The sequence below is a fragment of the Diabrotica virgifera genome, chromosome 3 (genome assembly GCF_917563875.1).
Source record: "Diabrotica virgifera virgifera chromosome 3, PGI_DIABVI_V3a".
In the NCBI taxonomy this organism is placed as follows: domain Eukaryota; kingdom Metazoa; phylum Arthropoda; class Insecta; order Coleoptera; family Chrysomelidae; genus Diabrotica; species Diabrotica virgifera.
In genome coordinates this window covers 258,028,613-258,053,562 of record NC_065445.1, presented here as the reverse complement: position 1 = coordinate 258,053,562, position 24,950 = coordinate 258,028,613, and the positions used below count along the sequence as shown (strand labels likewise).

Here is a 24,950-nt window from a genome sequence, read left to right as displayed (position 1 = left end):
CAGATTACCCTCTTCTAAACTGCGCGTCATAGAAAACGGGCACCCTAAAAAATGGGTAATTTTTGAGGTTGCGTATCTCCTAAATCTGTTGTCCGATTTAAGTGATTTTTTGAATATGTTATAGCCTTATTCTTTGTCAATATCACTGTAATAATATTTTTGCTAAACAGGTAAATTTTCATTGTATACCGGGTGTACGAATCAAACTGTGTTTTTTTCTCAAAGTTCGCAACAACCTGTGGAATATCCTAGCATTTATAAAATACTGAAATTAAAACCCAACTATATATAAGCTAACTATATATAAATAGCCTCAGGTTTTCTCAACGTTCTGTTTTTTGATTCATTCGCTTATGTTGGATAATACAAAAGTTAGGTACTTTAACAATTAGCCATGTTCTTTTTCAGTACAGGGTGTTTCTAGACAAGTGCGACAAACTTTAAGGGGTAATTCTGCATTAAAAAATAATGACAGTTTGCTTTGGGATGTTGAATTTTTTCTTACAAACTGACGATTTATTTATTGCTTTAAAACCGGTTGAGATATGCAACGCCAATAGTGAATATAAAATTCTTGATTGCAAGTCAAAAAATTCGCAATAACTATCTCTTAGAACCTGCCAAATTTCCTTTGCATGTCTCAACCGGTTTTACGGCAATAAAATAAATCGTCAGTTTGTAAAAAAAAAATTCAACATCCCGTATCCCGTAATCGAAGCATTTGCGGACATAAGTTTATAAAGCAAACGATCATTATTTTTCATGCAGAATTGCCCCTTAAAGTTTGTCGCACTTATTTACAAACATCCTATACTGATGAAGAACATGACTAGTTGTTAAAGTACATAACTTTTGCATTATCCAACATAACAGAATGAATCAAAAAAGAGAATGTTCAGAAAACCTGAGGCTATAGTCGGGATTTAATTTCAGTATTTTATAAGGGCTAAAATATTCCACAGGGTGTTGCGAACTTTGAGAAAAAAACACAGTTTGATTCGTACACCCTGTATACAATGAAAATTTGCCTGTTAAGCAAAAATATTATTACAGTGATATTGACAAAGAATAAGGCTATAACATATTCAAAAAATCACTTAAATCGGACAACAGGTTAAGGAGATACGCGACATCAAAAAAGACCCATTTTTTAGGGTGCCCGTTTTCTATGACGCGCAGTGTATTTGTACTCCCATTTTCTTACATTTTCTGAACCATTTCTTCAGAGCCGTGTTTATATAAATTTTGAAGAGGGTAGGGGACAGGCAGCATCCCTGTCTTAGACCCTTGTTAACCTGAAAGTATTCTGAGTGTCCATATCTCGTTTTTATATAACTACTGTTTCCTTGGTAAAAACTTTTCACCGCATTAATGTACTGTGGGTGTAAATTGTTCTCTATTAGAGATTCCCAAAGTCTATTTGGTATGGCATTAGTAAAATTAGAAAATCTACGGTTTCGTTTTGATTTAAATCTGTCTCAAGGAGCCTCCTTGACAACAGGTAGACCTTGAAATAGCGCTATCGGGGGATGGCAGGAGACAGATTTAAATCTAAACGAAACCGTAGATTTTCTAATTTTACTAATGCCATACTCTGTATTAAAGTACAAAGACTCGTTTCATACAGGTTCTCTGAACCGCATATTGGAATATTTTCCTAGCGGTGCATTTTGATATTGTCATCTCTGGGTTAAACAGAGAACTTGAATCGAGTCGACTTTCATTTCACTATGAGGAGAGATTAACTCATGACAAAGTTAAATTACTTTGGTAAGATATGTGAGATATAAAAAACTGAAAATGAGGGGAGGAGAGATCCTTGTTTTAGGCTTTATTTAACCTCTTATATTTCAAGGAAATTAGCAAAAAAAAGTACCCAGTTTGTGACACTTTAGGCAAAAGACAGTTGTTTTGAGTAGTATGGACCTCTATAACATGAAACATTCTTATCATATGATTCCTGCAGTCGATTTTTTGGACGTTATTAAGAAATTAAAATCGAAAAATGGCCAATTTTCACCTTTTCCGTTTATCAGCAAAAAGCGAAACATTTTAAACAAATTTGGGAGTAAGAAGCTTATAAGCCATAAAAAACGTTCAAAATAGCGTTTCTTTAAATGTTTATATCCTTATTTATTGCTTAAAAAATTGCAAAATAAATCAAAATTTTGGTTTTTATAAAAATGTTAACTTTAAAAATGAACCTATCTAGAACCTTCATATAAAACGGAGGGTATTGGTGCTAAAAATTTCAAAGCAATGGGTCAAAAATGGTTTAAAGGTTATTTTATTTAAAAGACTAAGTTTTCAATCTAAAATTGAAAATGGTTATTCATTTTTGAGTTATTTTATTTGTTTATCCTAATTTAATTTTTTTGCAACAAAATAAGTCAGAAAATAAGATTAGGGGAGACCGGGGCTGGTTGACGCACCGGGTTGGTTGACGCAGTGCAATTTTCTTAAAACTAAGAAACTTGGCAATCGTGCGTTTACACAAGTTCCAAGGCTCCCCACACAGCGCACTCTCGGAAGGTAGTTTCAGTTTGGCGCGAAAACTAATAGGGTGTACAGAGCGTTTTGTAGTTTTTTTACAATGATGAGTAAATTTTTATTATCATACATTTTTTGTTCTAGAAATCCCATTTTTAAAGATAATACTTCGGTCTTTGTTTTTATTGAAGCTTGGAAGTACTACTATAAGATACAATCATTATATTTTCCAAAAACTAATTAATATAGAGTCGATTACCATAATTATCCAAAATTGTTCTCTGGGGCTGGTTGACGCATTCGATTAGGGGCTGGTTGACGCATGCGTCAACCTTCCCCGAGCATAAATATAGTTTTACTGATTTGAAATTTTGCTTTAGGAAATGCGTTCTTTTAAAAGGAAGTCCGAAAAAGGTAAAACTACACCAGATATTATGTTAAGAGCAGTTAGTGAGATAAAAATATATGGAAAATCCATAACAGGGACTGCCAAAGAGCGAACCTTCAAGTTTTGAAGATCCCACAAAAGTGTCACACCAATCCAACGAACAGCTGCAACCAGAGTGTTTGAAGGCACTTGATGATCACAAACATATTGAAAGATCTTTGAGCAAACCTGATGAAGGATCGAAGTTGTGCTCAAAGGATTCTAAAAGTAATCTTACAACAAAAATCAATGCAAAATCAAAAAGAGCAGAGTGTCCGTTCCTTTTGAAACCACTACCAAAAGCAGCGACTAGAAATCAGGATACAAAATATAAAAGAAGGAAGCGTGAGGCAGTAATTTTAACCTACACTCCAATAAAAAAAGCTCGAAGAAGTGTAAAATAATAGTAAAAATCTTAAAGGAAGCATTTCCCCAGATAAGAAAGCTGCATCAAAGAAACGAAAAAAGAGGGAAAGTTGTTAAGGACATCGACTCGGAGGGTGAAGAATGCTTCTGTTTCTTTTGTTTAGACACGTATGAAAATAGCGCCTCATAAAAAAAGTGGATACAATGTAGTAGTTGCAAAAAGTGGACACACGAAACTTGTGCTAGTGATCCTGAAATTTTTTTATTTGCATAAATTGTAAAAGCGACTACCTATCTGAAATTTAGTTTACTTACAGAATATGTATTTGGTCATATACTTTTTATTTAAATCTTTTTTAGTAACTAAAAAACGATTTATCACTTTTATTTTATTCAAAATTTGGTTGCACTTAAAAGTAAAAAAAAAAGAAAATATTTTATGCTCTTGGTTTTATACCTAATTTATTATTTGAGTTAAATTTAGATTCTAGAACTTTAAATACACCAGTGTTTTTCATTAATAATAAGGTTTGTGTTTATTATTTCGTTGTTTTGTTTCTTTATAATATGGGCGTCAACCAACCCCATTTGTTGCGTCAACCAACCCCGTGACAGGGCTGGTTGGCGCACAGTGACATACAATTTTCTTTCTCAAATTGAACATATAGTATTGTCTGTAAGATGTTTATTTTTACAACATCTCTTGCGCAAAAGTTAAATTTTCATACATTGAGCAAAAAGTTTTACTAAAACTTTTAATTTAGCATCTAGGTACAAAAATGTAAAAAATGCGTCAACCAGCCCCGGTCTCCCCTACAGTAATTATATGGGTAGCTTATGTAACAAAAAGATTTATTCTATCAATATTATTAAACAAAAATAGAGAAAATCAATTTTAAATATTGCAAAATCATTTTGAAAAAACATGTAGATTTTTGCTTATAAACAATTAAAATAACTTTCTAACCATTGCCTACAGGAAAATTATTTTTTCATATTTGGAAAGCTTCAATTATTTCACAAATTTTAAAAGAAAAAAGTTGTTCTAGGACAATTTAGGACGAAGTTAATTTTTTAATTCACAGCAGCTTTGTTTATAACAATTAAGGGGAAAGGCGCAAAACGTCGCCTGTCAAAATGTTCAATGTGTTTTAAATGTATTCATTTTTTCGAATCCTGAGAAAACTACACTCACCTGCACAAAAAACGGGCACCCCAAAAAATGGGTCATTTTTAATGACTTATATTTCCTAATCCTGATATCCCATTTAAGTAATTTTTTTAATATGGTATAGCCTTATTCTTTATCAATATCGCTGTAATAATATTGTTGCTAGACAGGTACATTGTCATTGTATACAGATACAGGGTGTACGAATCAAACTGTGTTTTTTTTTTCTCAAATTTTGGAACACCCTGTGGAATGTTCTAGCTTTTATAAAATACTGAAATTAAAACCCGACTATAGTCTCAGGTTTTTTTAACATTCTGTTTTTTGATTCATTCGCTTATGTTAAATAATAAAAAAGTTAGGCACTTTAACAACTACCCATGTTTCTCGTCAATACAGGGTGTTTTTAAATAAGTACGGCAAACTTTAATGGGTAATTCTGCATGATAAAATAATGACAGTTTGCTTTATAAACGTATGCCCGCAAATGCTTCGTTTCCGATATAGGGGGTGTTGAAATTGTTCTTACAAACTAACGATTTATTTATTGCTCTAAAACGGTTTGTGACATGCAAATGAAATTTGGTAGATTTTAAGAGGTAGTTATTGCGCATTTTTTGGAATACAATTAAGAATTTTACATTCACCATTGGCGTGCATACGGGATATATCTAAAATGTTTATACCCGTATGCATGTCAATGGTGAATATAAAATTCTTAATTGTATGCCAAAAAATGCGCAATAACTACCTCTTAAAATCTACCAAATTTCATTTGCATATCACAAACCGTTTTAGAGCAATAAATAAATCGTCAGTTTGTAAGAACAATTTCAACACCTCCTATCTCGGAAACGAAGCATTTGCGGGCATACGTTTATAAAGCAGACTGTCATTATTTTATCATGCAGAATTACCCCTTAAAGTTTGCCGTACTTATTTAAAAACACCCTGTATTGACGAAAAACATGGGTAGTTGTTAAAGAGCCTAACTTTTTTATTATCCAACATAAGTGAATGAATCAAAAATCAGAATGTTAAGAAAACCTGTGGCTATAGTTGGGTTTTAATTTCAGTATTTTATAGAAGCTGGAACATTCCACAGGGTGTTCCAAAGTTTGAGAAAAAAACACAGTTTGATTCGTACACCCTGTATACAATGACAATGTACCTGTCTAGCAACAATATTACTACAGCGATATTGTTAAAGAATAAGGCTATAACATATTAAAAAAAATGAATGTGTGTGTACTTTGTACGCACGTAAGAAGTTATACCTACTTCTACTACATATTATGTGATTTTTAAGACAATACCAAAAATTTTAAAAAATAAAAGAATATAACGCACACAAACACATTGAAAAATGCCACAAAGAAAAATGATTTCTGAACGATAATAATTGTTGGCAAAAATTTTAAATACGCATTTTCTGAAAAAAAAATTATATAACAAATATACTTACAATCATAAAATGCATAAAAAAATAAAAAATAAAAACTTGCATCGGGAATCGAACCCGTGAATTTCTGTGCGCTTTGATTCGTAATCGAAGCCTAGACTCACTCGTCCAATTCCACATTATTTGTCATGTGGAAAAATAGGGTAACTGAACGTTTTACTGTTTGACAGTTGTTTTGAATAAAATTAAATTATGTAGTTTAAATTTTGTGGAAGAAAATATTAAAATATAACAAAACAGTAAGAAAACAATATATTAGATGAAGATTGGTAGAACTTTTGTTGGTAATCAAATTAAGTATGTAAATCAAAGCATTACATACCTACTAGATAAATAAATCTACGCCAAAAAAATCATAATTTAAAAATAAAAATCGGACCTAATTTGGGATTTCTCTCTAAAATCCCCATTCTTGAGAAAATAAATGTACAGTAGAGCGTCGATTATCCGAGCAAGCGTTAGTAATTGACGCTTAAAATATCTTCAATTTTCTTCAATATTGTATTCAAAAATAATTCTGTTGTTGCAAAGACTGCACTTTTTTGTTTAGTTGCCAGTTGTCATTATCAAGATATAAATAAATATGTAGGTATATAAATATGGCTTTTATTCACTTGTGGATAAATATGTATGACTATAAATATGTATCAATATATTGTAGTTCGATTATCCGAACAAATCGGTTTTCCGAACACCTATGTCCCCCAATTAGTTCGGATAATCGACGCTCTACTGTATTTCAACCTAATCCAAATGTATAATTACAATATGATTATAATAAAAACTACTTACCAAATTAGAATGAGTTTTCCTTGTCCAAAATAGTCCAAAAGTCCAAAAATATAGGTATATGAAAACTATTTAAAAAGGCAGTATAACTATTAACTAACCTTTGTTTGTTGTTTCTTTTCACACAAATTTTAAAACGCAACAACCATAAATAATCTAACTACAGCTGTGCCACAGCCGCCATATTGAATAATTTTTGACATGTCATTTGAACATCCAATCAGAACAAAGTTATAATGCGCATGCGCCGGGATCATAGGTTTTAACATATAAAAATTCACCCTCATATCGCCGGTAAAGAAGTATAACTTCAAAAATTACTTAAATCGGATATCAGGTTTAGGAAATACAAGTCATTAAAAATGGCCCATTTTTTAGGGTGCCCGTTTTTTGTGCCGGTGAGTGTAATAAGTATTTTTGAAAAATTTAAATGCAGAATAAAAGATTAAATGAGAAGTTTCTTTTGAATGAAATATTTGCAATTAGAAATCACACTAAATTTTCTCTTTTATTTTCACCACTGTAACTTATTAAAATAAACATTATAGAAGTTTTCAGGGACTTTCGGCCCTCAGTAATAATATAATCTTTCATTCTGCGTTTAAACTTTTCAAAAATATTTATTAATTTTCTCAGGATTCGAAAAAAATTAATACATTTAAAACACATTGAAAATTTTGACAGGCGACATTTTGCGCCTTTCCCCTTAAGAGATATAATTAGCGTCGTTTGAAAGAATATACTCTGAAGTTTCAGTATGCCAAATTCGAAAAAGATTGTCTTTCGACGGAATCGTCTACAGAGCTTCAAAATATGGTCCTCAAAATCGGCCGGTTTTGAAACTCGCAAGAGCAATAGAGTGGGAAGGAGCCGTTAACTGTATCTCTGGTTCTTTTTTATGGATTTCGACGTTTCTTTTTTAATTTGCATGTACTTTTTGCGTACATTACGAATATGCATTATTTAAAGAAATAAATTGTTAAATAAACCATCTAATGTATTTAAACATTTTTTTCAATTGTTTATTTGATGTGGTCTAAAATTGCTCTGAGTGTTATTTTCTAATTACATAGAACGTAACGAAATTTAAAAAAAGAATTTTGGAAGTGAGACCATTTTGTCTATTTTAACGGGACTTTCCTTTATTATAACTTACTTGGCAATCGCAACATTTTTTCTCGAACAAGCCAACATGAGAGGCGTCAATCCTTGGTCATCTCTTGAGTTCACCATCGCACCAGATTCTACCAACAGCTTTATTATTTCTAAATTGCTATTTGAAACGCCGACATGGACCAAGTGATGGGAATGTATAACTCTGGCACCACTTTCCAACAAAATTTTTACCTAAAAGAGAAGAAATATTACAGGTCGTTGGTGTTCGAAGAAATATTACTAGAATATCTTTCCGTATTTTTCAGCATAGTTTCAGCGAAAACACCAAATTTCGGAAAAATCCTTAAAGAAGATTCCCGAAAAAGTGTCATGAAGAAACTCTTTAGTTTAAAAGATCAGATAACTAATTAGGATGAGGTTCGACAAGATGCATGAGGTTCTGTAAAAAAGGCTTCATTCAACAGAAAGTCATATTTTGTTATCAGAGAAAAATCATTATTTCTAGAAAGAATTAGGTTGCCTCCATGAGCTGAACTTGGACGATCGTACCTAGCAATTGTAGTATATTTTTCTACAAAAAAAGGCTCGTTGACTTCAAGCCAGTGTTCTGTAACCGCAACTATCTGGGGAAATCCCAATTTCTCTAGAAACAAAAATAATTCGTCAGTTTTATTTCTTATAGAACGAATATTAATCAGAACCATACTAAAGTTGTCATCACTAAAATTATTCGAGGTTTCTAGTTCTTCAGAACACGTCGTATTGTTTAAAAATTTCGTCTTGGAGAGCTAGTGGAATAATAATTAAATAGGTATTAAGTCTAAAACATCTAATTATGACTTATTATTTAATAAGGAAATTTGCTCCAAACCAACAACTTGATCTGAGGCAAATATTTAACCGAAGCACATCAGAAGCCCAGTTAGCTTGGAAAATCCAATTACCATTCCAAGCAAAAACAAAAATGAAGTTGAAAATACAAATATACTTACTGACAAGCAGGCCATCACAATTTGCAAATCTAAAGATCCGTTTCGTTCCCAAATTTTCATTAAGAAAGATACTTTGGAACCATCCTTAAATTTGTATCCTTTCACACCACCAAGAGTTACATTAACCAATAACTCAAACAGTCGATATCTTCTAGCAAGATTAAGGGAACCGGATATCTTAAAAGCAATTAAGCACATCTTGCTTTTCTACATGACCTCAGTATTTTATGATGGATATACCAACACCAGTGTAAAACTATTTTTGGCTTCCGAAGGACTACCTACCAAAACTGAAGAACTGCGAAAAATTCTTCTAGAATTTAATGATGCCTGTGGAGTTGGTCCAGCTGAGGTGGAAGCCCTTGCTGCTTTTAGGTCTTTTCTAAGTTCAGAAAGAATCATACATCTACAAAAATCAAGGGAATGTCACCGAAATTATTATTCCACCAGCTCTCCAAGACGAAATTTTTAAACAATACGACGTGTTCTGAGGAACTAGAAACCTCGAATTTGGTGATGACAACTTTAGTATGGTTCTGATTAATATTCGTTCTATAAGAAATAAAACTGACGAATTATTTTTGTTTCTAGAGGAATTAGGATTTCCCCCGATAGTTGCGGTTACAGAGCACTGGCTTGAAGTCAACGAGCCTTTTTTTGTAGAAAAATATACCACAATTGCTAGGTATGATCGCCCAAGTTCAGCTCATGGAGGCACCCTAATTCTTTCTAGAAATAATGATTTTTCTCTGATAACAAAATATGACTTTCTGTTGAATGAAGCCTTTTTAAAGAACCTCATTCATCTTGTCGAACCTCATTCTAATGTTTTTACAGAAATATACTTATAAAACGAATTGGTTTGGTGGCTCGGTCTTTTTAAATACCTATACCGTTTTAAATGTTTCTCTCAGTTCCTAGTGTTGAAAGCACATACCTACATTCTTACCGATATTGTACAGAGGCGGATCTAGGGGCGAAGGGAATAGGGAAAATTTCCCTCTCCTAAGAAGGTCCAAAATTGATGAAATCTACAGTTTACACAGACAATCAACCCAATAAATCCGCTAGTTAGGAAAATTAAGGGAATTTAATGCTTCTAGGTTATTATTTATTTCTTTTATGTAGTTTGGGTTTATCTTTTGTATGTATTTTGGTTGGTGTTTCATAGGAAGTTCTCCCCAAGGCACATTTCTAGATCCGTCACTGATACTGTATATAAAGCAAATTATATATTTAAACAAAACTCTTACCACTGGACAATTATTTGCCCACACAGCCAAACGCAGAGCCGTTACTCCTCCAGGCTCTTCATGGTTAACCCTTGCACCCTTTTTGACAAGAAATCTTACATTTTCTTCGTAACCTTGACGGACCGCACATGTCAACACAGAATGCTCCTCTACGTCTACAGCATTCACATCAGCACCTGAAAATCTTATTCTAGATCGAGCAATCAAAAAAAAAAAATTGTAATTTGAAGCTAGAGCTAGAAGCAAAAGAGTGAAAAAAAAGATATACAACGGATGTATTTGGCCATTCATGTCTTGAACTTTCAAACCCCGTATAGTTATGTACTTTACCTGCTTCCACCAAAATTTTCATAACACCTAAGAATGATCCCCTAGCAGCAACATACAAGGCATTCTGTCTATGTCTTCCTCCAGCTGCATTAACATTGGCCCCTCTTTTTAACAACCATTTTACCATTTCTATGTCCCCATTTGCAGCTGCCATGTGAAGAGGGCTAAAGTAGCAGGCATCACTCTGATTAACACTAAAACAAGATTTTAAAAGATATTTTAATAATTGGCTGACATGCTACCAGACTATGGAATTCACTTATGTTATAGCAACATCAGGGTGATCAACTAGTGCGGCCAAAGCATAGAAGATACCAAAAAAGCTATTTACAAAAATAGGAACTAGCCGTACCTAATAGTCCAGGAACCAAAGCTTTTCACCTCGAAATTTTTACAGAATGGATGGATTTGCTTGAAAATCTGAGAATAAGTAGTGGATAGTCCAAGGATCAAAATCTATATAATGCCGACAGGCGCTTTTTACCATGGGGGTGGTTACCACCCCATCTCGGGGGTGTAAATTTTTTATTATATTTTGACCGCAAAAGTTAAGAAAAACATTCATTCTAAGCAAAAAATGTTCTATACATTTTTTTGATAAAATTAATAGTTTTTGATTTATTCGCTATCGAAAGTGTTAGCTTTATATCTAAAAAATCAATGTTTTTCGATGATATACTCATTTACGATTCACTCAATTTTTGCCGTAGAACAAATTTTATCAAACCAAGTTCTTGGGAATTAAATTACCTACAATTTCATATTTAAACATTTGTTCGTATCTCTGATGCTAATCTTTCTATTCTGAAGAAAAGGCATTTTTTACCAAATTGCAAACATTCGTTATTCGCTTTAAACTTCAGTTTTTTAAAAACTAATCATTCAAAGCCAGTCAAACTTCTAGAATCTATTAATAATACATAAATAAAGAAGAATAAATAAGGCCGATGACTAAAAACACCGATAACTTACATTATTATGCTTCCAATTGGATTTCTGCTTTTTTTTTCAAAAAAAATATTGATTTTTTAACGGTAACTTTTTTATTTTTTATCTGAGAAAGTTCGTTAAAAAGGAATTTTGTAGGTTTTTACAAGATCTATAAGGCTATTAATGTTAAATCTTTTTAAAATTCTCAGTCACAAAAAGAGGTGGCATTGAAAGGGTTGGTAAAGGTGGTTTTTGCATGATATTACAAGTTTTAATTGTCAATAGCTCACTCCATTTTTGCCGTAAAAAAATTTTTACAAACCAAGTTCTTGGGAATTAAATAAGCTACAATTTCATATTTAAATATTTGTTCTTATCTCTGATGCTAATCTTTCTATTCTGAAGAAAATGGCATTTTTTACCAAACTTCAAAAACTCGTTATTCGCTTTTAACTTCATTTTCTAGAACTTATAGAACCTATTAACAATACATAAATCAAGAAAACCAAATCAGGTAAATGACAAATTTTAATTAGGGTGGTGATTAGGGGGTTGTTTATGATCACTTTTTTGCTGAAAAAAATAGGGACTGACATTCTTTTCATTATAAGTTAGTTAATTTTTTTAGCTGGAGATTTTTTCTATTTCTGGAGATATATATTTTTAAATACTTTAAATTAGTTTCAACAAGTTATCCTCGAAAAATGCATAGTTTTCCCGTCCTTTGACTTTGAAACTACAATATTTAGCATTTGACGAAGAAGAGCCAACATTTAATAAAGTATAGCTCGATTACTATTGGTCTTAAAGAAAATTAAAAAAAACGGTTTTGTTTATTTTTTCAAAAGGTAAATTTTTGTTAGGTAAAGTTGTTTTGATAAAACGAAAACTTTTTGAGTTATTAGCAGAAAACTCATTAAAAACATTGATTTTTTCGATATAAAACTAACACTTTCGATAGCGAATAAATCGAAAACTATTAATTTTATCAAAAAAATGTATAGAACGTTTTTTGCTTATAATTAATGTTTTTACTAACTTTTGCGGTCAAAATATAATAAAAATTTCCACCCCCGACATGGGGTGGCAACCACCCCCATAGTAAAAGCGCCTTTTGACATGATATAAATTTTGATCCTTGGACTATCCATTACTTATTCTCAAATTTTCAAGCAATTCGATCCATTCTGTAAAAAATTGCGAGGTTTTGTCCTGTTTTAAGCTTCATTACTTGGACTGTAAGACAAAATGTACAATAGACCAGTATTTCTGTGTGCGATTTACTTGAAGAACGCATTTGACAGATTAAGACTCAAAGATGTAATGCATCTTTTGTATAATAGAGAAATAAACAAAATGCTCCCTTTGATGCAGTTAAAAATTACAAAACCTATAGACATAGTCAGCAGAATAAAACTCATTGACTATGCTCAATTTAATCATGAATGAAATTATCAAAAGTGACAGCAAAGAAAGACGATACAGAATGGTAAACAGTAAAAATACTCTGTTACATAGATTATGCAATATTGATAGCCGAAGATCAAGAGAGTCTGCAAAGACTAGTCCACAGATTTAACATAAGAGCAAAAGAATTTAATATGAAAATCTTATCAGAAAACTAAAACAGTAGTAATCAGCAAAGAACCAATCAGATGTAAAATAGAAATTGATGGCATCAGTATTGCACAAGTAATGGAAATAAAATAACTTGGAATTAGACAGTCGGGCTATGGAGACTTTGACAATGAAGTGAGAGATCAAGTACAAAAAGCAATTAGACTGGCAGGATGCCTTAATGAAGTCTGGAATTTGGAATGATAAAAACTGATGAAGATGTCTGGAAGACTGAAGTCAAGAATTTATAAAGCCACTGTAAGACCAATAAAGATATATGCATTATAAGCAAGACCCAACACAGCCACAACACAAAGACTACTGGAAACGGCAGAATTGAGAGAACTGAGAAGAACTACAGGAAATACTTGAGAGATCAGGAAACGAGTGAAACCATTAGAAGAAAATGTAACGTACATTGTATAAATGAATGGACACTGAATAGAAAAAGAATGGAATAACCACTTGGCAGAATGAGGGAGAACCGTGTTGTGAAAATAGAATGATGTCATAAATAAGTTGTCCATAATGCCTTTAGGTCCCAATTAATTAAAACTCTGTTGTTCAGCTAACATTGTATTTAAATCGAATAAACGGTGATTCAACTATAAGTTGTCTACAATAACATCACATTACCTATACCAATATATTTGTACAACTCAAGTATCTAATAATAACTCTAATACTAAATTCACCTACACTGCATTTATACCCGACATAATATTAATAAATCACGTTTCTAATTCACTGTCAAATGTCAGTGTCTTCGTATCGTACTAATACCCTATTATTATATTTTGATAAAGTTATTTAAAACTTAAAACATATTTTATATAGGGTGTCCTAATTATAGTACAAGGAGATAAATCACCAATCACCAGAAGAAGTATCGGACGACTACATCTAAGAAGGAGTGACAACGACAACCCTCCACAGAGGTATCAATCTGCCAATGAACAAGCAAAATTGCTTATAAAGAGGAAGAAGACTGTTTTATAACTTTGATATAAATGTAATAAAGTAAATAACTGTTTATACCTCAAATCTTTGCCAACTGCTGTCATCAGATATTCTACCATTTCCACACTTCCTGTATTGATGGCATAATGTAGAACACTTTGTCCATGGCGATCTAAACGAGAAATATCACGCTCTGGAGACTCCAAAAGAATAGAGGTACGTGTAAGTATATTCGCATACCATTTGTACATGTTCAAGTCACTGTCTTCTAGGCCGTTGTCATCTAAAATCGCACTATATTTAACATCTTGGCAACAGCAAATTATATAAAATAAGCCATATTATGTCAAACAAGTGTATGGACAAATCATCCCTGGACGAATAATAGGGGACAAAAAATCCCCACAAAAAATCTCCACAAATAATCCCTGGACAAAAAATCTTCACAAAAAATTCCCGTCAAATAATCCCCACAAATATTTTTGGACAAAATATCCCCACAAAAAATTCCGGAAAAAAAAAATCCCCACAAATTTTTCTGGATAAAAAACCCAATTTTCAATTTTAATGCCAGAACCACACATTGTGAGGAAAATTATATACTTATATTATATTATTTTGGATTTTTTTACCTTTTTTGACGTTTTTGGGAACAAATTTATTGGCATTACTATTCAATATCCGGGTTTTGAAAAGCTTAATTGAGGATCTGCATGCATCCATGAAAAATTTTTGAGATATTACGAATGTTTAGCTTTGTTATGAAAACGCAGACCATAGGTTTTTGACATAGCTTTTGATGAAAGCTTTTGTTGAAGAAGGTTATTGAAATTTTGCTTGCATGGAATTGAAACAGATGACTAAATATTTTTGAAATAAAATTTACAAAAAAGGAACATGTTTTTTTGCATTACAATCAAAATTATCCTTTTCAGGACCAGCAGTTATAATAACGAATATGCAAGATTTTGAACAGAGTTATTCAAAGAATAGTGAGAAAAAGATTTAATCGAATAATAACATGATTCCCACAGCCTTAGCACATTCCCCATATTTTTTACAATTTTTGAAATAACTCACACTCTTTTGTCATGCAAAATTTGAAGTTTTCTGCATGTCACTGTACTGGGGAAGATCAGTTGAAATTGGAATTAAAAATTTGGTAATCAACATTACAATTCATGTTTAATCTTAATAATCACTAATCATTATTTTCGTGATGAAGTGGTTTCATGGCGATTGCTATACTCTCATGCACTGGGGCTGAAAACATTTGTGTCGATTGTATTTACAGGAAAACTTTTAAGAACTATTGAGCAGCAAATATTTCTTGGCAAATATTTTTTGTCCAGAATTTTTTGTGGGGATATTTTGTCCGGAATTTTTTGTGGGGATAGTTTGTCCAAAAAAATTTGTGTGGATTATTTGACTGGAATTTTTTGTGGGGATTTTTTGTCTGGGGATTATTTGTGAGGATTTTTTGTCCAGGATTATTATTTGAGGCGATGAGAGCCAGAGTGACCTAACTGATTTTAAAATTGCCTTACATTATCAAAGAAAATAATGAGAAGCTATCAATGTTCGCTTGTTTAAGTAATTGTATGTTGACCAATAATGAATCTTGGTCAACATAAAACTACTAAAACAGTGTGACATTGTTAGCTTTTGATCATTTTTTTTATTATGTAAAGTAATGTTAAAATCAGTTAGACCACTCTGGCTCTCATGGCCTCATTTGTACAGGGATTATTTGTCCTAGGTTCGTCAAAAACATATGACCTTTATCGACTAACAGCAATCATACGATAGCGTGCCTAGAAAACAATTATAGGAGGCAATGAGAATAATGCATCTTAGAGAAAAATGGGTGAATATAACACAAAGACTGTAGAAAGAAACACAGGTGCAAATAAATATAGGCAATGAAATAACAAAAACAATCATCATAACAAAAAAACCCCAAACACGGATGTGCTCTATACCCTATTCCAAGAACATACGCCTGTTTTGGATTACTTCGACAACGAATATTTTACTGTGCAAAATAAGAAGAACGAAAGTAAATTACAAATTACATTGTTGTTTATTGGAATAATTATTAGCGCCATTTACTTTCGTTCTTCTTATGTTTCACAGTAAAATATTCGTTGTCGAAGCCATCCAAAACAGGCGTATGTTCGTGGAATGGCCCATATCACCTATTCTTTTTAACATATACATTGATCAGGATTTGAAAAGCTGGTATACAAAATGTGGAACAAGTGGCATACCAGTACCATAAGAGAATAAATAACATTCACCTCTTTTTCACAAGATAGGAAGGACATGGAATATATGATAAGGAAATTAAAGGAAGTGCAATGAGACTCAAGATAAGTAAGTGTAAGACTGAATACTTATGTATTTAATCCGAGGTTGCCGATTTGAACTTAAGTTTAGAAGAGACTACTAGAAGTTGTAAGACTTTTAAATATGTAGGGTCAATGATAAGCCAAGATGGTACTATATGAAAGATATAGAAATAAAAATAACATGGGGAAAACAAGCCACTATAGCACTTCATGGAGTGATACAGAACAACTCTCTAACCAAAGAAAACAAAAAAAGGATCTTTCAGAGCTTAGTGCTGAATGTTACACTATATGGAGCGGAAATATGACCAATGACAACAACAGTATAATTGGATTTTATGAAAAGATGCCTACAAATCACCAGAGAGCATAGAATAAGAACAGAGGAAATAGGGAACAGTATGGAAGTAGAATGCTCAATTACAAAAAATTTGGAAAACAGAGCCCTGCAGTGGTACAGGCATGTACAAAGCAGTCTCAGTACTAGGGTATAAGGCGTCCGCCTGCAAAACTAGCATAGGCGCCCTTCGATGTTTTTAAATTATTATTTTATTTAACACCAGCAGAAAAGAGCTCATTTTGGCACCCCCCAAACACGGGCGCCCGCCTGCAGTGCATCCCTAGCACTGCTGGGTCCAAGAAGACAGAAAGGAAGACCTGCTTTGTGATGGAAAATTTACATAGGAAATACCATGAAGATGTAGACCGCAGAGAAGGTGACAGGGAGAATACTATGGAGGACGAAAACTGCATACTCATAATATGAAAAAGCCGATGAAGAAGGGAACAGCAAATTAAAAAACTAGTTACCAGTAGAAAAATCTGTTTCATTGACTTCCATGTCCCATTCAAGAGCCTCCATTCCATCTGGTGTAGGTCCATCTCCAAATTCGTTCTCTTCCATGTCTTTACATACTACAAAGTATCCGATATTTTTGAACCGTTTTTGTTCACTAGTGTCTAGCTGCAGATATTGAGGCTTACAAAAATTTTCATTCCTAAAATCTAAATTGTATGAAGACTTGTGGTGTTCTAATAAAGCTTTTAAAATTGATAAGTTTCCAGTTTGTGCAGCTGCTCCCAGAGGTGTCATTCCATTGGAGCATATTTTGTTAATGCTATTAATGCTAACGCCTAAAAGATCAAATTGTTTTTAAAAAGTATTTATTCATAAGCTACATTTTACCTTTTGATAAACAGCGATTTATTAAACCTAAGTCATTTTTATATACTGCTTGCATCAGGAGTTCATTTGGGGTATCCATGATAAATTTGTTAAGTATTTCTGTATTTTGTTAGCATATTTTGATATTTGTGATTATTTCTCGTTTATTGACATTTTTTGTTGAAAAAATATTTATTTTGGGGAATTGATTGACAGAATCATGGTAGTGACATCTATGGGCAATGAGTGTGAAGTTAAGGCCATTCATACCGCATTGTTAAAGAAAACTACGATTCTGGCTGTAAATACAGTCTTTTATTTTTATGTCTCTATATTTAGTCTAGGCGCCAAATAGAGGTCACCGTGTCCTTTTCAATTATGATGGACAAACTCAAGGGATTCTTATGGATTTTTGGTTTTGGCTGCTGATTACGAATTTCGAGGGTGGATTTCGATCCGAGTGGTCAAAAAATTGTTATAAACAATTTAATTGTTTATAAATTGTTTATAAGGCTCTGGCTCATAAACTAAAAGAGATAAAAAAGAATGTTTCAAATAAAATTTGTTCGTTAATAAAAAACGAAGAAAAAAAAAGAATGTGTGTGTAATACTTGTGTGTGTAATACTTTGTATTCTTTTTCTCATGATCATCTTTCAGTGCGTCACAGTTTTTCGATTTCTTTCTAACGCATTAAATTGTATGTGACAGAAAAAAAGGCACGTCCGTCATTACAGACATTTACAACATTTATTCTAGTTATTCTAGTTGTCGATAGATGGCGCCATAATAAAAGAATAATTTTTTTTAATTAGATAATATTACAAAATAGTTGTATAATTTATAAGACTATACAAATCAAAGAAAATACCATTTTATAAATGCAAGAAACACATTTGATTTGTTTTTATTCCAAATTGAAAATAAAATGTGACAACTGTCAGATTTAACTAAAATGTCATGTAAAGGCGCATTTAAATCAAAGCGAACACGAACCAACGAACGAAGGAACGAATTCGTAGGTGTTCGCTTGGTCATTCGTTCGCTACAAAGTAGGGCCATTTACATTGAAGCGAACGTTCGCATTCGTTGATGATCGGGAGTGCATATTGCCCGCAGATGTTTTTAAGATGGGCCAGTGCCAGTCACACATTGTGTTTAAGTTTATTTTCGTGTTTCTTGCTGGGTAAATTTTAATACAATAATAGCTTACAAAAATAGCAGGTAGCAGGTATTATACGCTGTTTGCGGGAGCTTAGAAAATAACATAATAAAGAACCAGCTTTCTTAAAATTCTTTCTCGTGATATTATGACTATATTATGTTCAAATAATAAATTGTAAAATTGGTGTATCAAAATAAATTTGCTTTTAATTAATTTCAGCAATTAATTTGATTTGGTTACCTGCATTAGTGTTTCTGGGTTGAAATTTATCCAATAAAAACATTAGGCTTTTAAAAACAAACCAACTTTGAACCCTCTTTTTGTCTTTCTCGTCTAAATGATGCCAGAAGCTAATTCATTTTTTAGTTCAGAGACATCACAAACCCATTCCTGTAGAAATGTTAAATCAAGCATCAGTTTTTCTGTTTATTATTTTATATAATATATAGCTTCGATTTTGGGTTTCGTAGGCATATTCCATATTGCAAAATTATGTTTTCACAACTACACAATAAACAACCCTCTCAAACTAATGTTTGTAAATAAATTAAATCAGTACTTCTAAACGAATTCGTTCGCTACCGTCTATACACTGTCCACATTGAACAACGATTTCCTTTGATGATTCGCTCACTTACCGACATCGGTTGGAACATGTGTGAATGCGAACGAATTCGTTGGGTCGTGCTCGATTCGCTGTACAAATACAATAAAGTTAATTAACGAATTCGTTCGTTCGTGTTCGCTTTGATTTAAATGCGCCTTTAGAATAAATGTCATAAATGTGTATTATCACGGACTTTTTCCTATCATTTGTTACGCACTGAAAAATGCTCATGAAAAGAATAATACGCACGTAAGAAGTTATACTTCTATTATATGATTTCTTAAAAATAAATATACTTTAAACAGTTTATTTTAAAAATTTTTTAACACCAAACTAATTTTGTGCTTACCGCTTTCAAAAAAATAAAAAAAAGTATAGGATTGCACTGGATTCGAACTCAAGACCTCTCGATCTCTGACCGAATGCTATACGAAATACGCTACGAGGACTGTGTCTGTATCAGTTCGGACGTACCTAATGACAATTCACGGTAACAAACAGACAAGGTGAAGTATTAAAATATACAATAAAATGTTTTAATAATACTCATCTTACTCCTGAGGAAGACAAATCCAAAAACACAAAAATTATAATAAATATATTTACTAAAAACACTAATATATTCTTTTCACACCTTTTCTTGCACTGATATATTTATACATAACTAGAAAGATTTAGCAACTAAACGCCATACTGTCTGTGTGCGCATGCGCGCAGTATTATGAAATTTTACTCTCAATCGCGCCTAAAGAAGTATAACTTCAAAAACGTTTACTAAACTTAAATACAACAATCATAACTCAAGATATTGTAAAATTAGTGCACAATGCAAATTGAAAATTTCAAAATAAGTATTTTTTGAAGCTTTATCGATCGTAACTCGGCTTCCAGGCACGCAAATGAACCTTAGACGGTCTCATTTTAAAGATTCATTAATAGGCTTCCAAACAGAGTTTGTTAAATTACTTGATCTTCATTTGTTTTAAAGTTATACCCATGTGAAGTAATAATTTTCTTAGAAAAATTGTACATTAATTTGTTCATAAGGGTTTCAAGCAAATTGAAGCTATAAACATTTATACTTTAATTAACAATAATGATAGAAGAACTCAAAAGGAACATTTTGAGCTTACGAAAATGTTTGTAAGTTTATTTTTGGCCAATATATCGATACTTAAATAGTGCGCTCTGAGGTGCAAGATCGGCTCACCATGTAAAGGTTCACGCGCAAACTTATCGATGCAAATTATAATTTCTATGTATATATACGTTATCTTCATTTTTCATTTTTGAAGATTTTAATAAAATTTTATCCTATAATTCTTATAATTAAATCATCGTACTGTAACCTCGTATCACCTTTCATTCTATTTACTTTGTCTCCTATTTTTTTACTAAATGAGAAAAAAACATTAAAAACTAATATTTCAGAAATAGAACTAAAAAGTAAGTTGATATTATTTATTAATACTATTTTTACAAACTTTTTGTTTCATGCATCTGAATCGAGACGTACAGGGAATCTTAGCTTTTTTACATCTGCATAAGTTCTTAGAGCAATTTTTACAGAAAGATGGTGATACTAAGTCTGTTCTTGTACGCAGTAAAACTAAAACTTTCTGGGGCTTCAGAGTCTAATTATGTATATGATATAGATATAATATATATCATATAGATATCCAGTGGATAGTGGATAGTATCCATATAAAGTGGATCTAGTTCTTTTGCAGCATCATCAAAGCACGTCAATTGTGTGTATATATGCCGCCACAACATAAATGCTCGTTTTATATGCAATGATGATGCTGCAAAATAATTCGATCCATTTTTATATGGATATCACATCACGATATTGGCTCCTTTGCATGCGTAGAAGCCGAGTTACGATCGATAAAGCTTCGAAAAATACTTGACTGTGAGCCGATGTTGCGCCTCATAGCGCGCCATTAAAATGTCGATATCTTGACCAAAAATAAACTTACGAACATTTTCTTAAACTCAAATTATTCCCTTTGAGTTCTTCTATCATTATTGTTAATTAAAGTATAAATATTTACAGCTCAAATTTACTTGAAACTTGAAACCCTTATAAACAAATTAATGTACAGTTTTTTTAAAGAAAATTATAATTTCAAACGGGTATCATTTTAAAACAAATGAAGATAAAGTAATTTAACAAACTGTTTGGAAGCCTATTAATGAAGCTTTAAAATGAGACCTTCTAAGGCTCATTTGTATGCGTAGAAGCCGAGTTACGATCAATAAAGCTTCGAAATTTGCATTGTGCACTAATTTTACAATATCTTGAGTTATGATTGTTGGATTTACGTTTAGTAAACGTTTTATTTTCGTTTTTTATTAACGAACAAATTTTATTTGAAACATTATTTTTTATCTCTTTTATTTATGAGCCAGAGCTTTATAAACAATTTATAAACAATTAAATTGTTTATAACAATTTTTTGACCACTCGGATCGAAATCCACCCTCGAAATTCGTAATCAGCAGCCAAAAATTCATAAGAAACCGTTGAGTTTGTCCATCAGAATTGAAAAGGACACGGTGACCCCTCTGGCGCCTAGACTAATTATGACTACAGCTGTTTCAACGGATCTTTTCCCATGCATGAAATTATTCACGAATAACTTTTTATACTAGGTCACTTTTTTACCTACAGAAACTATGCTTTGGTTTTAATCCAGTAAGGTAAGAGTAAACTAAAAAGACAGATTCACGCCCAAGAAAGTCACCAGAGAAATCACCAAATATGTACATCTTCTTTTTTGGTTGATTATATCGGCCTTCGACGGTAATTCATAAATATCTAATATGTCGCTAAAGGAGTTCTAAAAACAACTGTTTTTTATATAAAAGCTTAAAAATCTAAAAATTAAAGGAATAACGCAGAAAACACAAATAATCGTTGATATAATTTAATTAACCTATGGAATGCCAATATAGTGTCAAAATTTCATAAATGTCATTAGTGTTAAAATCATAACAGTGGAGCAAGCAAGCAATAGTGATTTAACCCAGCCAGAGAGACTTGATCACCCCTTGAGAATGCCATTCGCGTGATACAATTCATTGGCGAAGAGGATTAACTTATGTAAACAGGAATCACTCCACCTCGCTCCAAGAGCATTCTGCTAGCATCCAGGTCTCCCTCGATAGCACTCTGATGCGCTATATAGGGCTCTCAATCAGCAAAGTGCTTATCATATGGGAGTCCTGGGTACATGGAGAGTCCACATGAAATCCTACTCCAATCAATTCAGGCCAGCGTGAGGCGCTCTATTCCCGCTATCTCTAGTGACTTATCTTCGATCTGTAATGCTTGCTCGTGTGCCGAGTCCCTGCTCTGGGCTACGTTAAGTTCGGTTATTCGGCGCTCGAGGATGTGGGCCCCTCTTGCCCGTTTTTGAAGTTATACTTCTTTAGGCGCGATGGAAGTGAAATTTAATATGCGCGAATTCATCAAAAACCTTGTTCCCCGGTGCAGATGCATTATACCTTTGCTCTGATTGGGTGTTCAAATGACATGACAATAATTGTTCAATATGGAGGTTATGGATATCTAAACAAATATTGTATATTAGTTTTTATTTTTGTGAGGACACAGACAAAAGCAAGTTTATAATTGTAGTAACTTTTTAAATAGTTTTTAAAAGCAACAGGTACGTACTTAATTGTAAATGTTTCAGTATTGTAATAAAAAATTACATAGGTACTTATCTATTTGGAAAATGTATGTACCTACCTATCTAGTAGGTAATGCTTTGATTTACATAATTTGATTACCAACAAAATTTCTAGCACTCTTCATCTAATATACCTATTGTTTTCTTACTATATGTTTTGTTGTATTTTAATATTTTAATTCCCTTTGTGAACACACACACAAAAAAATCAAACTAATTTGATTAAACTTAGAACTGTCAGACAGTAAAACGTTCAGTTAGCTAGCCTACCTTCCCACATGACAAGTACGTGTAAGTGGTCAAGTCGGGCGACGGGTGTGTGTAAGTGGATTTCAAATCCAAGCACGCGGGTTCGAATCCCAATGCAAGTTTTTATTTTTTTATTTCTTTTATACATTTTATGGTTGTGAATATAGTTGTTATATAATTTTTTTTCAGAAAATGCGTATTTGGTTAAAATTTTTGCCAACAATTATTGTTCAGAAATCATTTCTTTGATGCATTTTTCAATGTGTTTGTGTGTGTTTTATTCTTTTATTTTTTTTTATTTTTCGTATCGTTTTAATAAAAATGTTTGGATAGTAGTAAGTATTAAAATTAGTTTAATATTTAAATAGATAAAATATAAATAAACTGTTTAAAGTACATATATTAATTTCGTTGGAATCATATAATAGAAGTATAACTTCTTACGTGCGTATAAAGTACACACACATTTTTTTGGGTTTTGTTAGTATTTTTATCTACTCTATCTCATATTATGTATAAGTTATTAGTTTGTGAAAACTGTCATTATATAGTATTTTTACTACAAAAACGTTATTACGTAGGTCAAAATTACGTAAGAGAACTGTCAAAACATTAGAATGTGACTTTTCATTATTGCTATGTTTATTATAAATACGGCAATAATGAAAAGTCACATTCTAATGTTTTGACAGTTCTCTAACGTCAAAAATTTTGACCTACGTAATAACGTTTTTGTAGTAAAAATACTATAGATAACAGTGCGTGAAGGATTTAAAGTGTGAGTGAAGTAACAATGTATTTTAAATGGGGTTTACTTTTTCGCACACTTTCATAACGATTGGGATCAAAGCTAGCCGTGCAAAAAATTACTTAAGTCTTGTTTTAATCTGAATTTATATCATTGGTTTATAAATTAATTTTGATTAGTATTATAAAACATAAAAATTCAGTCAAAACCTTTAACACAGAACTTTAATCAAAAATAAAAAGAATTAACAAAACAATAATAAATAAAATAAAACAATATGCTGTATATTTATGTCCACCACCAACATCTTTACATAACCCAACTTTTCTTGTTACGTTGACGTACACTGCGTCACTAGTCACTGCGTACACTGCAAAGGTGAGGTAAACTGGAAAGTATATCTGAATTAAGAATAGACATGCACTGTATAGCTATCTCTGTCATTATAATCAAATATTCTTAACTCGCGTTGTCATGGTGATGACATTTGAGCAATAAATTACAACAAAAGTTTTGTGGTATGAAAGAAGTTAGAATTTTTAAATGTCAAAGTTCTAAAAATTGTTGAATAGAAATGAATTCCAGTGACGAAGAGTTACAGTTTTTTATTTGTTTATCGTAGAGTAGATAAAATATTGTATGAAACTTACGTGATGTATAGCACTCGATCCGCTGTCTCTCGTGCTCTAAATATCGCGTGCGTTCGCAAAAAGCGTACTTCACAAACTGTTTCATAAATAATTATTTTATGGCTTGCGCCTATTGTTAATGTTTTATTGATTTTTTTAGTGGCCGAAGCCGTTTTTTGAATTTTTTTGTAAATTTTTTTTGAGGGATGTCTGAAGCGTTTGAAAATCAACATTAATAAATATAATGCGATGCCAAACTTTGTCTTCTTTTGATAGAGCTACGATTATCTAGCCTTTATTTACTAATGTTTGCTGTTTGGGTCTTCTGTGTTTCCATCTATGGTACACATATACCTTAATATATCTGGCAGGATCCGGTTTGGGGGTCTTCTAGCTCAGCAAATTTTGTTCTGGCTTTTTCCTCCATTATATCC

At 32.2% G+C, this 24,950-nt stretch overlaps 1 protein-coding gene across 2 annotated transcripts in view; it reads right to left on the bottom strand.

Moving 5' to 3' along the window:
• The window catches only part of LOC114329661 (putative ankyrin repeat protein RF_0381), a 44,480-nt gene extending 26,838 nt beyond the window's left edge, over positions 1–17,642 (bottom strand). Inside the window, exons 1-6 of one of the 2 annotated variants that reach the window (XM_028278842.2) lie at positions 17,441–17,642; positions 17,065–17,388; positions 13,982–14,186; positions 10,397–10,590; positions 10,067–10,242; positions 7,862–8,052 (exon numbers count right to left, since the gene is read on the bottom strand). In XM_028278842.2, coding sequence (XP_028134643.1) covers positions 7,862–8,052; positions 10,067–10,242; positions 10,397–10,590; positions 13,982–14,186; positions 17,065–17,388; positions 17,441–17,519 — 1,169 coding nt within the window. In that variant the 5' untranslated portion in view covers positions 17,520–17,642. The remainder of the gene's footprint in view (positions 1–7,861; positions 8,053–10,066; positions 10,243–10,396; positions 10,591–13,981; positions 14,187–17,064; positions 17,389–17,440) is intronic. The other variant, XM_028278841.2, reaches the window with a different exon arrangement.
• Between the last annotated feature and the right edge of the window lie 7,308 nt (positions 17,643–24,950).